Here is an 18,241-nt window from a genome sequence, read left to right on the forward strand (position 1 = left end):
AACAGCTGGTTGCGGACCTCAGGAAGGGTGAGGTGAGGGAACACATACCAATCCTCAAAGAGGGATCAGAAGTGAAGAGAGTGAGCTGTTTCAAGTTCCTGGGTGTCAAGATCTCTGAGGATCGAACCTGGTCCCAACATACTGATGCGGCTATAAAGACGACAAGACAGCGGCTGTATTTCATTAGGCGTTTGAGGAGACTTGGTCTGTCACCTAAAACCCTTGAAAACGGCTACTGTGGAGAGTATTCTGACAGGCTGCGTCACTGTCTGGTATGGGGGTGGGGGGCAAGGGGGTTGCTACTAAACAGGACGGAAAGAAGCTACAGAAAGTCATAAAATTGATCAGCTCCATCTTGGGCACTAGCCTACAACGTGACCCAGGACATCTTCAGGGAGCGGTGTCTCAGAAAGGCAGCGTCCATTATTAAGGACCTCCAGCACCCAGGGCATGTTCTTTTCTCACTGTTACCATCAGGTAGGAGGTACAGAAGCCTGAAGGCACACACTCAGTGATTCAGGAACAGCTTCTTCCCCTCTGCCCTCCGATTCCTAAATGGACATTAAACCCTTGGACAATACCTCACTTTTTTTAGTATCACGGTTTTTGCACTATTTTAACTATTTAATATACCGATACATATTTACTGTGATTCATATTATCCTGTATTCCAGTATACTGCTGCTGCTAAATTAACCAATCTCATAACACGTGCTGGTGATATGAAGCGTGATCCTCATTTTGAGGTTGAGAGGGTTCATAGTTTCAAAGTCCGAGGAGTGAACATCATCAGCCCTGTCCTATTCCAGCATTGGGTCACTACCGCCGAAAAAGCCTGTATTTTCTCAGGAGGCTGAAGGAACTTGGCACGTCCCTGTCGCCCCCTCACCAACTTTTACAGGAAATGTCCCATCTGGATGCATCACAGCTCAGAATGTGTCCGTGACCGCGAGACCGTGGACAACGCTGAGCAGATCACGGAAACCAGCCACCCCTCCGAGGACTCTGTCTACGCTTCCCCCTGCCTTGGTAAAGCAGCCAGTGTAATCAAAGACCCCACCCACCCCGGACATTCTCTCCTCTCTCCCCTCTTCCATCAGGCAGAAGATACAAAAGTCTGATAGCACGTCCCACCAACTTCAAAGAAATCTTCATCCTGTTGTTACAGAACAACTGAATGATTTCCCAGTATGATAAGATGAACACTTGGGGCTCACAATCTACGTCATTATGATCTCGCACCTCAGTGTCCGCCTGCTCTGCTCTTTCTCTGTGGCTGTGACACTCTACTCTGCATCCTGTTACTGTTTGACCTTGTTCTACCTCAATACACTGTGTAGTGATGTGATCTGTGTGAATGATATAAAAGACAAGATTGTCACTGTATCTTGCTACACATCAACAATAATGAACCAATTCCAATTCTGTTACTGTTTGGCTTTGTTCTACCTCAATACACACTGTAATGATGTGATCTGTGTGAATGATATACAGGACAAGATTGTCACTGTATCTTGGTACAGGTGTCAACAATAATATACCAATTCCTGGTCCCGGTGAAAGGTTTCAGACGAAATGTCAACTGTCTATCTCGCTTCCCCCGCGCCCCCACAGCTGTTGCCCCAACAGTCCTCCCAGTGGGCTCACTCCTGGGACCCCACAAGGTAACCCAGCCACAGGTCCACTTCTCCCCGCAGATGCTGCCTGACCTGGTGAGCCCCTCCAGCACCTTGCACAACTCCCGGAATAAAAGGGGCATCCGCTGACTGCCCGCCCCCTCTTGCAGGGTTAGGGCATTCCCCTGGGGTCCTGTCCTTCCCTGGAGAGGGGGCACACAGTGTCTGTGGGCAGCTTACAGAGTCACCCATCACTACAGCACAGAAATGGGTCCTTTGGAGCATGCTGACCAGATCTTCTGCCGTCCCGTCACCCTGGACCACAGCCCTCCCATCTCTGAACCTATCTAAACCCCTCTTCAATACTGAAACGGTCCCCGCCAGAAAGATCCACCAGAAAAAGTGGGATCTCCCAGCAGCCACCCATTTCGACTCTGCTTCCCATTCCCTTTCCGACATCTCAGTCCGTGGCCTCCTCTGCTGTCGCGATGATGCCACACTCAAGTTGGAGGAGCAACACTTTATATTCTGTCTGGGTAGCATCCAACCTGATGGCACAAAGATTGATTTACCAACTTTCCAATAATTGACCCCCCCCACCCCCTTCACCATTCCCCGTTCCCTTTTCCCGCTTTCACCTCATCTCCTCACCTGCCCATCACCTCCTACTGGTGCTCCTCCCGCTTTCCTTTCTCCCAAGGTCTCCCTTCTCCAGCCCTGTACCTCTCTCACCAATCAACTTCCCAGCTCTTTATTTCACCTCCTCCCCTTCCCGGTTTCACCCATCACCCTGTGGTCCTTCCTAACCCCCACCCTCTAGCTTTGACTCATCTTTTTCTCTCAGGTCCTGCTGAAGGGTCTCGGCCTGAAACGTCGACTGTGTACTGCTTTCCACAGATGCTGCCTGGCCAGCTGAGTTCCTCCAGCGTTTTGTGTGTGCAGTTCGGATTTCCAGCATCTGCAGATTGTCCCGTGTCTGCGAAAGCACTAACTGATACAACCTTTCCCGGTGACTCAGATTCTCATGTCCCGACAGTACCCTCGTAAATTTTCTCTGCACTCTTCCCAATCTCACTGATGTCTTTCCTGCAGTAGGTAGGTGGCCGGAATGCAGGCAATGCTTCTGGTTCGGCTTCACCAATGCCTCGTATAACTCCAACAAGACATCCCACCTCCCGCACCCGATGATGAGGGGTCTCGGCCCGAAACCTCGACTGTTTACTCTTTTCCAGAGATGCTGCCTGGCCTCCTGAGTTCCTCCCGCGTTTTGTGTGAGGCGCCAGAAGCTCTCTTGGCGACCCTACCTGCCTGTGATGCCACGTGCAGAAGGGTGAGGGGGACAGAGGGGTTGGAGGTGCACGGACCTGACATGAATGGAGGAGCCGAGGGTGCAGGTTTGAGGGGGGTAGGGAGCCGGGGGGGGGGGCAACTTTTTTCACCCAGAGGGTGGTCCGCACAGGGAAGTGGGTGAGGGAGGACTGCCGATGGCATTCGGGCAGGGCTGCAGAGCAGGAAGTTTATCTCTGTTTAGTGCACTTGTTGCATTCACACATAGAGCATCGAAACATGCAGTCAACTGCGTCCCTTCTTAGGGGAAAACAGAGCAGCCAGGATTCGGCAGCCCACAGGTGATGCTGCGTTTGCAGCACCCACTCAGCACGCCCGCAGCTCACTCACCCTACCCTGCAAGGTAAAGAGACTCCCCTCATGCTGGAGATCCGGATCGGCCCACACAAAATGCCGGGGGAGCTCCGCGAGTCAGGCACCAGCCGCGGAGAGGGATAAACAGTTGGTGTTTCGGGACGGGACCCCTCCGCAGGACTGTGCGTCTTCGGGAATGTGGGGGGACCCACTTCGGCCCGAGGAAACCCAGGTGGTGACAGCAGAAAACTCCTTATGAGCAGCAGCGGAATCGGAGCCCGATCGGGGGACGCTTGCCGCTGTCGTGCTGATGGTGACGGTACCACAACACCACTGACATGACCGGGGAATGTGGGCAAAAGGAGCGAGCTCGGAGGAGAAGGCCGGTCAGCACGGATCAGTGGCGAACGCTTCCTTCATGTCATAACGATGTTTTTGAGAATTCCTGTCGCCGTCCTCACAGAGTTTGTGCGATTTCCTCCCCCTCCACCCCCCGTGACTGCGTGGTTTCCTCTGGGGGCCCCAGTTTCCTCCCACGAGGCTGCCGGTCGGTTGACTGGTCACTGAAAATCATCCCGTGATTAGGCTGGGGTTAAATTGGGGGATTGCTGGTCGTCGTGGCTCGAAGGACTGGAGGGGACTATTCCCTGCTGCATCTCAACAAATACTTAACGATTCCCGACGGCGTGACCCGCCTCTTCGACAGTGTACACTGGGGCGACAGGATTGGGGGTCGACCCATCTCTCCGACAGAGCGTTGTGGAGAAAAAGGATTAGAGGGGAAGTGACACTCCCTCAACAGTGCATTATGGAGGGTCAGGATCATACAGGGAGTGACTCTCCTTCGATAGTGTGACCTCGAAGGACAGGATTAGAGGGGTACTCACACTCCCTCGACAGTGTGTTCTGGAGGGACAGGATTAGAGGGGAGTGACTCCCCCTCATCAGTGTACTATGGAGGGAGAGGATTAGAGGGGAGTGACACTCCCTTGACAGTGTGACCTTGAGGGACAGGATTTGGGGGATGACGTCCCTCGATAGTGTGTTCTAGAAGGACAGAATTCAAGGGGGAGTGAATCTCCTCGACAGGGTTTTCTGGAGGGGCAGGATTAGAGGGGGAGGTGACGTCCTTCGACAGTGTGCTGTGGAGGGACAGGATTTGAGAGGAAGTGTAGCCCCTCGACAATGTGCTCCGGAGGGACGGTATTAGAGGAGGAGTGTCACTCCCTCGACAGTGTGTTCTGGAGGGACAGGGTGATGCTCCATCGATACTGTTCTTTCACCTTACCTCGACGGTGAACTCGTTGCTGACGTACCGCCCGTTCATCTCCCCGCACAGCAGACGAAACTTGCGCTCATACAATGCAGCGCCCGGCTCTACACGGTAGTGAATCCCTCGTAGCGCCAGCTCGTAGACGCCGATGCTCTCGACGCCTGCAAGCAGAGAGAAGCATAGTGAGTCATACCCCACCTGTGTCTGACGGGGATGTGCTTGGGACTGGATATGACAGGGAGGTCTTTGGTACTTGGTGCAATGGATCAAAATTTGTGATTGTACATGAGAGGGCTGCGTTTTCAACTGTGTCAGACAGGGTATATTTCAAACTGTGTGCGACAGTGTCGGGTTCCGGATTATGTGTGACGGGACTGTGTTTTGGACTGTATGTGGTGTGTCCGCGTTGGGATGCTATGTGGTGGGACGGTGTTGGCACTGTGGGTGAGACTGGGACGTGCCTACCCTCTACCGGAGATGGTGAGGACGCTGCTGGTGCTGGCACTGTGGGAGAGACTGGGACGTGTCTACCACCTACCGGAGATGGTGAGGACGCTGCTGGTGTTGGCACTGTGGGAGAGACTGGGACGTGTCTACCACCTACCGGAGATGGTGAGGACGCTGCTGGTGTTGGCACTGTGGGACAGACTGGGACGTGTCTACCACCTACCGGAGATGGTGAGGACGCTGCTGGTGTTGTCACTGTGGGAGAGACTGGGACGTGTCTACCACCTACCGGAGATGGTGAGGACGCTGCTGGTGTTGGCACTGTGGGTGAGACTGGGACGTGTCTACCACCTACCGGAGATGGTGAGGACGCTGCTGGTGTTGGCACTGTGGGTGAGACTGGGACGTGTCTACCACCTACCGGAGATGGTGAGGACGCTGCTGGTGTTGGCACTGTGGGTGAGACTGGGACGTGTCTACCACCTACCGGAGATGGTGAGGACACGTTGGTGTTGGCACTGTGGGTGAGACTGGGACGTGTCTACCACCTACCGGAGATGATGAGGACGCTGCTGGTGTTGGCACTGTGGGAGAGACTGGGACGTGTCTACCACCTACCGGAGATGGTGAGGACACGTTGGTGTTGGCACTGTGGGAGAGACTGGGACGTGTCTACCACCTACCGGAGATGGTGAGGACGCTGCTGGTGTTGGCACTGTGGGAGAGACTGGGACGTGTCTACCACCTACCGGAGATGGTGAGGACGCTGCTGGTGTTGGCACTGTGGGAGAGACTGGAACGTGTCCACCACCTACCGGAGATGGTGAGGACGCTGCTGGTGTTGGCACTGTGGGTGAGACTGGGACGTGTCCACCACCTACCGGAGATGGTGAGGACGCTGCTGGTGTTGGCACTGTGGGAGAGACTGGGACGTGTCTACCACCTACCGGAGATGGTGAGGACGCTGCTGGTGTTGGCACTGTGGGTGAGACTGGGACGTGTCTACCACCTACCGGAGATGGTGAGGACGCTGCTGGTGTTGGCACTGTGGATGAGACTGGGACGTGTCTACCACCTACCGGAGATGGTGAGGACGCTGCTGGTGTTGGCACTGTGGGTGAGACTGGGACGTGTCTACCACCTACCGGAGATGGTGAGGACGCTGCTGGTGTTGGCACTGTGGGAGAGACTGGGACGTGTCTACCCCCTACCGGAGATGGTGAGGACGCTGCTGGTGTTGGCACTGTGGGTGAGACTGGGACGTGTCTACCCCCTACCGGAGATGGTGAGGACACTGCTGGTGTTGGCACTGTGGGAGAGACTGGGACGTGTCTACCACCTACCGGAGATGGTGAGGACGCTGCTGGTGTTGGCACTGTGGGAGAGGCTGGGACGTGTCTACCACCTACCGGAGATGGTGAGGACGCTGCTGGTGTTGGCACTGTGGGTGAGACTGGGACGTGTCTACCACCTACCGGAGATGGTGAGGACGCTGCTGGTGTTGGCACTGTGGATGAGACTGGGACGTGTCTACCACCTACCGGAGATGGTGAGGACGCTGCTGGTGTTGGCACTGTGGGTGAGACTGGGACGTGTCTACCACCTACCGGAGATGGTGAGGACACGTTGGTGTTGGCACTGTGGATGAGACTGGGATGTGTCTACCACCTACCGGAGATGGTGAGGACGCTGCTGGTGTTGGCACTGTGGGAGAGACTGGGACGTGTCTACCCCCTACCGGAGATGGTGAGGACGCTGCTGGTGTTGGCACTGTGGGAGAGACTGGGACGTGTCTACCACCTACCGGAGATGGTGAGGACGCTGCTGGTGTTGGCACTGTGGGAGAGACTGGGACATGTCTACCACCTACCGGAGATGGTGAGGACGCTGCTGGTGTTGGCACTGTGGGTGAGACTGGGACGTGCCTACCCGCTACCGGAGATGGTGAGGACGCTGCTGGTGTTGGCACTGTGGGAGAGACTGGGACGTGTCTACCACCTACCGGAGATGGTGAGGACGCTGCTGGTGTTGGCACTGTGGGAGAGACTGGGACGTTTCTACCACCTACCGGAGATGGTGAGGACGCTGCTGGTGTTGACACTGTGGGTGAGACTGGGACGTGTCTACCCCCTACCAGAGATGGTGAGGACGCTGCTGGTGTTGGCACTGTGGGAGAGACTGGGACGTGTCTACCACCTACCGGAGATGGTGAGGACGCTGCTGGTGTTGGCACTGTGGGAGAGACTGGGACGTGTCTACCACCTACCGGAGATGGTGAGGACACGTTGGTGTTGGCACTGTGGCAGAGACTGGGACGTGTCTACCACCTACCGGAGATGGTGAGGACGCTGCTGGTGTTGGCACTGTGGATGAGACTGGGACGTGTCTACCACCTACCGGAGATGGTGAGGACGCTGCTGGTGTTGGCACTGTGGGAGAGACTGGGACGTGTCTACCACCTACTGGAGATGGTGAGGACACGTTGGTGTTGGCACTGTGGGAGAGACTGGGACGTGTCTACCCCCTACCGGAGATGGTGAGGACGCTGCTGGTGTTGGCACTGTGGGAGAGACTGGGACGTGTCTACCACCTACCGGAGATGGTGAGGACGCTGCTGGTGTTGGCACTGTGGGAGAGACTGGGACGTGTCTACCACCTACCGGAGATGGTGAGGACGCTGCTGGTGTTGGCACTGTGGGTGAGACTGGGACATGCCTACCCGCTACCGGAGATGGTGAGGACACGTTGGTGTTGGCACTGTGGGAGAGACTGGGACGTGTCTACAGCCTACCGGAGATGGTGAGGACGCTGCTGGTGTTGGCACTGTGGGTGAGACTGGGACGTGCCTACCACCTACCGGAGATGGTGAGGACACGTTGGTGTTGGCACTGTGGGAGAGACTGGGACGTGCCTACCCCCTACCGGAGATGGTGAGGACACGTTGGTGTTGGCACTGTGGGAGAGACTGGGACGTGTCTACCACCTACCGGAGATGGTGAGGACACGTTGGTGTTGGCACTGTGGGAGAGACTGGGACGTGTCTACCCCCTACCGGAGATGGTGAGGACGCTGCTGGTGTTGGCACTGTGGGAGAGACTGGGACGTGCCTACCTCCTACCGGAGATGGTGAGGACACGTTGGTGTTAGCACTGTGGGTGAGACTGGGACGTGCCTACCACCTACCGGAGATGGTGAGGACGCTGCTGGTGTTGGCACTGTGGGTGAGACTGGGACGTGTCTACCCCCTACCGGAGATGGTGAGGACACGTTGGTGTTGGCACTGTGGATGAGACTGGGACGTGTCTACCACCTACCGGAGATGGTGAGGACGCTGCTGGTGTTGGCACTGTGGGAGAGACTGGGACGTGTCTACCACCTAGCGGAGATGGTGAGGACACGTTGGTGTTGGCACTGTGGGAGAGACTGAGACGTGTCTACCCCCTACCAGAGATGGTGAGGACGCTGCTGGTGTTGGCACTGTGGGAGAGACTGGGACGTGTCTACCACCTACCGGAGATGGTGAGGACGCTGCTGGTGTTGGCACTGTGGGTGAGACTGGGACGTGCCTACCCCCTACCGGAGATGGTGAGGACACGTTGGTGTTGGCACTGTGGGAGAGACTGGGACGTGTCTACCACCTACCGGAGATGGTGAGGACACGTTGGTGTTGGCACTGTGGGAGAGACTGGGACGTGTCTACCACCTACCGGAGATGGTGAGGACGCTGCTGGTGTTGGCACTGTGGGAGAGACTGGGACGTGTCTACCACCTACCGGAGATGGTGAGGACGCTGCTGGTGTTGGCACTGTGGGAGAGACTGGGACGTGTCTACCACCTACCGGAGATGGTGAGGACGCTGCTGGTGTTGGCACTGTGGGTGAGACTGGGACGTGTCTACCACCTACCGGAGATGGTGAGGACACGTTGGTGTTGGCACTGTGGGAGAGACTGGGACGTGTCTACCACCTACCGGAGATGGTGAGGACGCTGCTGGTGTTGGCACTGTGGGAGAGACTGGGACGTGTCTACCACCTACCGGAGATGGTGAGGACGCTGCTGGTGTTGGCACTGTGGGAGAGACTGGGACATGTCTACCACCTACCGGAGATGGTGAGGACGCTGCTGGTGTTGGCACTGTGGGTGAGACTGGGACGTGCCTACCCGCTACCGGAGATGGTGAGGACACGTTGGTGTTGGCACTGTGGGAGAGACTGGGACGTGTCTACCCCCTACCGGAGATGGTGAGGACGCTGCTGGTGTTGGCACTGTGGGAGAGACTGGGATGTGTCTACCACCTACCGGAGATGGTGAGGACGCTGCTGGTGTTGGCACTGTGGGAGAGACTGGGACGTTTCTACCACCTACCGGAGATGGTGAGGACGCTGCTGGTGTTGGCACTGTGGATGAGACTGGGACGTGTCTACCACCTACCGGAGATGGTGAGGACGCTGCTGGTGTTGGCACTGTGGGAGAGACTGGGACGTGTCTACCACCTACTGGAGATGGTGAGGACACGTTGGTGTTGGCACTGTGGGAGAGACTGGGACGTGTCTACCCCCTACCGGAGATGGTGAGGACGCTGCTGGTGTTGGCACTGTGGGAGAGACTGGGACGTGTCTACCACCTACCGGAGATGGTGAGGACGCTGCTGGTGTTGGCACTGTGGGAGAGACTGGGACATGTCTACCACCTACCGGAGATGGTGAGGACGCTGCTGGTGTTGGCACTGTGGGTGAGACTGGGACGTGCCTACCCGCTACCGGAGATGGTGAGGACACGTTGGTGTTGGCACTGTGGGAGAGACTGGGACGTGTCTACCCCCTACCGGAGATGGTGAGGACGCTGCTGGTGTTGGCACTGTGGGAGAGACTGGGATGTGTCTACCACCTACCGGAGATGGTGAGGACGCTGCTGGTGTTGGCACTGTGGGAGAGACTGGGACGTTTCTACCACCTACCGGAGATGGTGAGGACGCTGCTGGTGTTGACACTGTGGGTGAGACTGGGACGTGTCTACCCCCTACCAGAGATGGTGAGGACGCTGCTGGTGTTGGCACTGTGGGAGAGACTGGGACGTGTCTACCACCTACCGGAGATGGTGAGGACGCTGCTGGTGTTGGCACTGTGGGAGAGACTGGGACGTGTCTACCACCTACCGGAGATGGTGAGGACACGTTGGTGTTGGCACTGTGGCAGAGACTGGGACGTGTCTACCACCTACCGGAGATGGTGAGGACGCTGCTGGTGTTGGCACTGTGGATGAGACTGGGACGTGTCTACCACCTACCGGAGATGGTGAGGACGCTGCTGGTGTTGGCACTGTGGGAGAGACTGGGACGTGTCTACCACCTACTGGAGATGGTGAGGACACGTTGGTGTTGGCACTGTGGGAGAGACTGGGACGTGTCTACCCCCTACCGGAGATGGTGAGGACGCTGCTGGTGTTGGCACTGTGGGAGAGACTGGGACGTGTCTACCACCTACCGGAGATGGTGAGGACGCTGCTGGTGTTGGCACTGTGGGAGAGACTGGGACGTGTCTACCACCTACCGGAGATGGTGAGGACGCTGCTGGTGTTGGCACTGTGGGTGAGACTGGGACATGCCTACCCGCTACCGGAGATGGTGAGGACACGTTGGTGTTGGCACTGTGGGAGAGACTGGGACGTGTCTACCGCCTACCGGAGATGGTGAGGACGCTGCTGGTGTTGGCACTGTGGGTGAGACTGGGACGTGCCTACCACCTACCGGAGATGGTGAGGACACGTTGGTGTTGGCACTGTGGGAGAGACTGGGACGTGCCTACCCCCTACCGGAGATGGTGAGGACACGTTGGTGTTGGCACTGTGGGAGAGACTGGGACGTGTCTACCACCTACCGGAGATGGTGAGGACACGTTGGTGTTGGCACTGTGGGAGAGACTGGGACGTGTCTACCCCCTACCGGAGATGGTGAGGACGCTGCTGATGTTGGCACTGTGGGAGAGACTGGGACGTGCCTACCTCCTACCGGAGATGGTGAGGACACGTTGGTGTTGGCACTGTGGGTGAGACTGGGACGTGCCTACCACCTACCGGAGATGGTGAGGACGCTGCTGGTGTTGGCACTGTGGGTGAGACTGGGACGTGTCTACCACCTACCGGAGATGGTGAGGACGCTGCTGGTGTTGGCACTGTGGGAGAGACTGGGACGTGTCTACCACCTACCGGAGATGGTGAGGACGCTGCTGGTGTTGGCACTGTGGGTGAGACTGGGACGTGTCTACCCCCTACCGGAGATGGTGAGGACACGTTGGTGTTGGCACTGTGGATGAGACTGGGACGTGTCTACCACCTACCGGAGATGGTGAGGACGCTGCTGGTGTTGGCACTGTGGGAGAGACTGGGACGTGTCTACCACCTACCGGAGATGGTGAGGACACGTTGGTGTTGGCACTGTGGGAGAGACTGGGACGTGTCTACCCCCTACCAGAGATGGTGAGGACGCTGCTGGTGTTGGCACTGTGGGAGAGACTGGGACGTGTCTACCACCTACCGGAGATGATGAGGACGCTGCTGGTGTTGGCACTGTGGGTGAGACTGGGACGTGCCTACCCCCTACCGGAGATGGTGAGGACACGTTGGTGTTGGCACTGTGGGAGAGACTGGGACGTGTCTACCACCTACCGGAGATGGTGAGGACGCTGCTGGTGTTGGCACTGTGGGTGAGACTGGGACGTGCCTACCCCCTACCGGAGATGGTGAGGACATGTTGGTGTTGGCACTGTGGGAGAGACTGGGACGTGTCTACCACCTACCGGAGATGGTGAGGACACGTTGGTGTTGGCACTGTGGGAGAGACTGGGACGTGTCTACCACCTACCGGAGATGGTGAGGACGCTGCTGGTGTTGGCACTGTGGGAGAGACTGGGACGTGTCTACCACCTACCGGAGATGGTGAGGACGCTGCTGGTGTTGGCACTGTGGGAGAGACTGGGACGTGTCTACCACCTACCGGAGATGGTGAGGACGCTGCTGGTGTTGGCACTGTGGGTGAGACTGGGACGTGTCTACCACCTACCGGAGATGGTGAGGACACGTTGGTGTTGGCACTGTGGGAGAGACTGGGACGTGTCTACCACCTACCGGAGATGGTGAGGACGCTGCTGGTGTTGGCACTGTGGGAGAGACTGGGACGTGTCTACCACCTACCGGAGATGGTGAGGACGCTGCTGGTGTTGGCACTGTGGGAGAGACTGGGACATGTCTACCACCTACCGGAGATGGTGAGGACGCTGCTGGTGTTGGCACTGTGGGTGAGACTGGGACGTGCCTACCCGCTACCGGAGATGGTGAGGACACGTTGGTGTTGGCACTGTGGGAGAGACTGGGACGTGTCTACCCCCTACCGGAGATGGTGAGGACGCTGCTGGTGTTGGCACTGTGGGAGAGACTGGGATGTGTCTACCACCTACCGGAGATGGTGAGGACGCTGCTGGTGTTGGCACTGTGGGAGAGACTGGGACGTTTCTACCACCTACCGGAGATGGTGAGGACGCTGCTGGTGTTGACACTGTGGGTGAGACTGGGACGTGTCTACCCCCTACCAGAGATGGTGAGGACGCTGCTGGTGTTGGCACTGTGGGAGAGACTGGGACGTGTCTACCACCTACCGGAGATGGTGAGGACGCTGCTGGTGTTGGCACTGTGGGAGAGACTGGGACGTGTCTACCACCTACCGGAGATGGTGAGGACACGTTGGTGTTGGCACTGTGGCAGAGACTGGGACGTGTCTACCACCTACCGGAGATGGTGAGGACGCTGCTGGTGTTGGCACTGTGGATGAGACTGGGATGTGTCTACCACCTACCGGAGATGGTGAGGACGCTGCTGGTGTTGGCACTGTGGGAGAGACTGGGACGTGTCTACCACCTACTGGAGATGGTGAGGACACGTTGGTGTTGGCACTGTGGGAGAGACTGGGACGTGTCTACCCCCTACCGGAGATGGTGAGGACGCTGCTGGTTTTGGCACTGTGGGAGAGACTGGGACGTGTCTACCACCTACCGGAGATGGTGAGGACGCTGCTGGTGTTGGCACTGTGGGAGAGACTGGGACGTGTCTACCACCTACCGGAGATGGTGAGGACGCTGCTGGTGTTGGCACTGTGGGTGAGACTGGGACATGCCTACCCGCTACCGGAGATGGTGAGGACACGTTGGTGTTGGCACTGTGGGAGAGACTGGGACGTGTCTACCGCCTACCGGAGATGGTGAGGACGCTGCTGGTGTTGGCACTGTGGGTGAGACTGGGACGTGCCTACCACCTACCGGAGATGGTGAGGACACGTTGGTGTTGGCACTGTGGGAGAGACTGGGACGTGCCTACCCCCTACCGGAGATGGTGAGGACACGTTGGTGTTGGCACTGTGGGAGAGACTGGGACGTGTCTACCACCTACCGGAGATGGTGAGGACACGTTGGTGTTGGCACTGTGGGAGAGACTGGGACGTGTCTACCCCCTACCGGAGATGGTGAGGACGCTGCTGGTGTTGGCACTGTGGGAGAGACTGGGACGTGCCTACCTCCTACCGGAGATGGTGAGGACACGTTGGTGTTGGCACTGTGGGTGAGACTGGGACGTGCCTACCACCTACCGGAGATGGTGAGGACGCTGCTGGTGTTGGCACTGTGGGTGAGACTGGGACGTGTCTACCACCTACCGGAGATGGTGAGGACGCTGCTGGTGTTGGCACTGTGGGAGAGACTGGGACGTGTCTACCACCTACCGGAGATGGTGAGGACGCTGCTGGTGTTGGCACTGTGGGTGAGACTGGGACGTGTCTACCCCCTACCGGAGATGGTGAGGACACGTTGGTGTTGGCACTGTGGATGAGACTGGGACGTGTCTACCACCTACCGGAGATGGTGTGGACGCTGCTGGTGTTGGCACTGTGGGAGAGACTGGGACGTGTCTACCACCTACCGGAGATGGTGAGGACACGTTGGTGTTGGCACTGTGGGAGAGACTGGGATGTGTCTACCCCCTACCAGAGATGGTGAGGACGCTGCTGGTGTTGGCACTGTGGGAGAGACTGGGACGTGTCTACCACCTACCGGAGATGGTGAGGACGCTGCTGGTGTTGGCACTGTGGGTGAGACTGGGACGTGCCTACCCCCTACCGGAGATGGTGAGGACACGTTGGTGTTGGCACTGTGGGAGAGACTGGGACGTGTCTACCACCTACCGGAGATGGTGAGGACACGTTGGTGTTGGCACTGTGGGAGAGACTGGGACGTGTCTACCACCTACCGGAGATGGTGAGGACGCTGCTGGTGTTGGCACTGTGGGAGAGACTGGGACGTGTCTACCACCTACCGGAGATGGTGAGGACGCTGCTGGTGTTGGCACTGTGGGAGAGACTGGGACGTGTCTACCACCTACCGGAGATGGTGAGGACGCTGCTGGTGTTGGCACTGTGGGTGAGACTGGGACGTGTCTACCACCTACCGGAGATGGTGAGGACACGTTGGTGTTGGCACTGTGGGAGAGACTGGGACGTGTCTACCACCTACCGGAGATGGTGAGGACGCTGCTGGTGTTGGCACTGTGGGAGAGACTGGGACGTGTCTACCACCTACCGGAGATGGTGAGGACACGTTGGTGTTGGCACTGTGGGTGAGACTGGGACGTGCCTACCCCCTACCGGAGATGGTGAGGACGCTGCTGGTGTTGGCACTGTGGGTGAGACTGGGACGTGTCTACCCCCTACCGGAGATGGTGAGGACGCTGCTGGTGTTGGCACTGTGGCAGAGACTGGGACGTGCCTACCCCCTACCGGAGATGGTGAGGACGCTGCTGGTGTTGGCACTGTGGGAGAGACTGGGACGTGCCTACCCCCTACCGGAGATGGTGAGGACGCTGCTGGTGTTGGCACTGTGGGAGAGACTGGGACGTGTCTACCACCTACCGGAGATGGTGAGGACGCTGCTGGTGTTGGCACTGTGGGAGAGACTGGGACGTGTCTACCACCTACCGGAGATGGTGAGGACACGTTGGTGTTGGCACTGTGGGAGAGACTGGGACGTGTCTACCCCCTACCGGAGATGGTGAGGACGCTGCTGGTGTTGGCACTGTGGGAGAGACTGGGACGTTTCTACCACCTACCGGAGATGGTGAGGACGCTGCTGGTGTTGGCACTGTGGGTGAGACTGGGACGTGTCTACCCCCTACCGGAGATGGTGAGGACGCTGCTGGTGTTGGCACTGTGGGTGAGACTGGGACGTGTCTACCACCTACCGGAGATGGTGAGGACGCTGCTGGTGTTGGCACTGTGGGAGAGACTGGGACGTGTCTACCACCTACCGGAGATGGTGAGGACGCTGCTGGTGTTGGCACTGTGGGAGAGACTGGGACGTGTCTACCACCTACCGGAGATGGTGAGGACGCTGCTGGTGTTGGCACTGTGGGTGAGACTGGGACGTGTCTACCACCTACCGGAGATGGTGAGGACGCTGCTGGTGTTGGCACTGTGGGAGAGACTGGGACGTGTCTACCACCTACCGGAGATGGTGAGGACATGTTGGTGTTGGCACTGTGGGTGAGACTGGGACGTGTCTACCCCCTACCAGAGATGGTGAGGACGCTGCTGGTGTTGGCACTGTGGGAGAGACTGGGACGTGTCTACCACCTACCGGAGATGGTGAGGACGCTGCTGGTGTTGGCACTGTGGGAGAGACTGGGACGTGTCTACCACCTACCGGAGATGGTGAGGACGCTGCTGGTGTTGGTGACCTGCAGCCCCTTCTGCTGGATGAACTGCGGATCGAGGATCAGCTGGTCACGACTGGGGTCCAGCGACTCCCCCAGAACAAACACCTCACACGAATCCAAACTGTGGATAAAGCTATCTGATGCCAGGGGGTCTTGTGCTGGAGAGCCGGGTAGGGGGAGGAGGGGAGGAGGGGAGGAGGGGTGGGGGAAAGGGCGAGAAAGGGGAGAATAACGGAGGACGTGAGGGGTAAGTTGTGAAAGAGGGTAGAGAGACAGAGGGAGAGGAGAGTAAGAGGAGCAAGGGAGTGGAGTGAGGAGGAGGGAGGAAGGCAAAGAGGAGAGACAGAGGATGGTGGAGAGAAAAGAAGGGAAGTGGGTGGAGGGAGAGGACAGGGAGGAGAGATAGAGGGAGTGGAGGATGAGGGGAGGGAGGAGGGTAGAGAGCGGAAGATGGAGAGTGAAAGAGGAGGACAGCAGGGAAGGGGAAGGGGGAGAGAGAGGAGGGGAGGAGGTTGGGGAGAGGGAGGAGAGGGAAGAGGTGGACGGAGCAAGGAGGTGCGGAAAGTGGAGAAGGCAGGAGAAGGGAGTAGAGGGGACGAGTGGAGCGGGCAGTCAGAGGGGGTTTGGGGAGAGGGGGAGGTATTGTGGGGGAGAAGGGGTGAAGGTGGATAGGGCAGAGAGAGAGGGGAAGAGAGTGAGGAAGGGGAGAAGAAGGGGAAGGTGGAAAGATGGAAGGGGAAGAGGGGGTGTAGGGAGTGAGGGGATGGCCATGATGCGTGAGGGAGTAACGGGTGAAGGACGGGGGTAGAACAAATGAGCATCGTACCGTATCACGTCCTGTCACTATCCCACCCTTACACCGAATCCTGTCCCACTCCCCACCCAGCCCTGAAACCGACAAAACCTTACATCACACACTCTCCCGTGCACCACTGAACCCTTCTCCCCAAACTCCGACCCCTCTCCCCAGCTCCTCACACCCCTCCACACCCGAGCCCCAACTCTATTCTTCACCCCCTCCCCACCTCCCGAAAACCGTCCCGTCACCTCCCCACCTTCACCCCAGCCGTCACTGTGATGCCCAGCCTGCCCAATGCCCTCTCTATACCCCTTCCCCCACCCACACACTGACCCTTCCCTCACCCCTCTCCCCTACACTATCCCATCCATCTCCACGACCTCCGAAACCCACCCCCGCATCCCTGACCCTGTCCCGACCTGAACCAGCCCTCCCCCACACCTCCATCCCCTCAATCCCCTCGCTACTTCCTGCCCAACCTCCTCAACCGTCCGAACCCCTCCCCTCTCCCAACCTCCACCCTCCCCCTGTCACGGGACAGCCCCCAGCCACCCCACCCCGACCACACCCTCCACCTACCGGTGGGCTGCGGGCTGGGCACGTCCTGGGGCCGGAGGTGGTGGGTAATGGTGCAGGAGATGCGGAGGCCGGGGAACAGCTGGACGCCCCCCTCCGCCTCGCAGTCGGACGCCGGGCGCGCCAGGTGGGGCTCGCCCCTCACCGTGATCCGGGGCTCCTCTGGCTCCAGTACCGCCAGCAAGCCCTCCACCGGGGCCACAGAGACACAGGGACCCTCACTCAAACACCTGGGAGACAGAGAGAGAGACACAGACAGATAGATAGAGATAGAGAGAAAGACAAAGAGAGACAGAGAAATAGAGAGATAGAGAGAGACAGAGAGAGGTAGAGAGAGAGAGAGAAAGACAGAGAGAGAGAGAGAGAGAGACAGAGAGAGAGAGAGAGACAGAGAGAGAGAGACAGAGAGGTAGAGACAGAGATACAGAGAGAGAGACAGAGAGAAACAGAGAGATATAGAGAGAGACAGAGTGAGAGAGAAGGAGAGAGAAAGAGAAATGGGGAGAGAGATAGAGAGAGACACACAGAGAGAGGTAGAGAGAGAGAGAGAGAGAAAGACAGTGAGAAAGACAGAGAGAGAGAGACAGAGAGAGGTAGAGACAGAGAGAGAGAGAGAAAGACAGAGAGAAAGACAGAGAGAGAAAGAGAGAGACAGAAGTGGGGAGAGAAAGAGAGAGGAAGAGATGGAGAAGGAGAGAGAAAGATAAAGAGAGAAGGGTAAAGAGAGAGAGTAAGAGAGAGAGAGAGGGAGGTGAGTGAGAGAGGGGGACACTGAGACAGATGGCCCCTGCCTCAAACTGCTGGGGAATGAGTAAGGAGGTGGGTGCATGAGGGGGGAGGATGAGACGACACTTGACAGAGGTGTGCTAGATTACCATGGCAGCACCTTTCTCCCGGGGCGGAAAACTCCAAAAACAGAGGACACCGTTCGAGGTGAGTGAAGTAAAATCTAGAGGAGATGTCACCGGTAACTTTTCTTTTTAAAACGCAGAGAGCGCTGGGTGCCTGCAGCGAACGGCAAGAGGTAGCAGTGGGGAGCGATGCTTCAGGAACGTTTAGGAGCGAGGCAGACAGTTGATGGGAAAGCGAAGGGTTACGGGCTGCTGTAGGAGCGAAAGGGGTGAGACGAACGGCAGTTTA

At 57.9% G+C, this 18,241-nt stretch overlaps 1 protein-coding gene across 1 annotated transcript in view; it reads right to left on the minus strand.

Annotated features, from left to right (window-relative positions):
- Positions 1-6: 6 nt before the first annotated feature.
- The window catches only part of clstn3 (calsyntenin 3), an 81,883-nt gene continuing 63,648 nt past the window's right edge, over positions 7-18,241 (minus strand). Inside the window, exons 13-16 of the mRNA XM_072275540.1 lie at positions 17,105-17,331; positions 15,714-15,884; positions 4,546-4,691; positions 7-2,164 (exon numbers count right to left, since the gene is read on the minus strand). Of these exons, the coding sequence (XP_072131641.1) occupies positions 2,138-2,164; positions 4,546-4,691; positions 15,714-15,884; positions 17,105-17,331 (571 nt within the window). The 3' untranslated portion in view covers positions 7-2,137. The remainder of the gene's footprint in view (positions 2,165-4,545; positions 4,692-15,713; positions 15,885-17,104; positions 17,332-18,241) is intronic.

Source organism: Mobula birostris, chromosome 13 (assembly GCF_030028105.1).
Source record: "Mobula birostris isolate sMobBir1 chromosome 13, sMobBir1.hap1, whole genome shotgun sequence".
In the NCBI taxonomy this organism is placed as follows: domain Eukaryota; kingdom Metazoa; phylum Chordata; class Chondrichthyes; order Myliobatiformes; family Myliobatidae; genus Mobula; species Mobula birostris.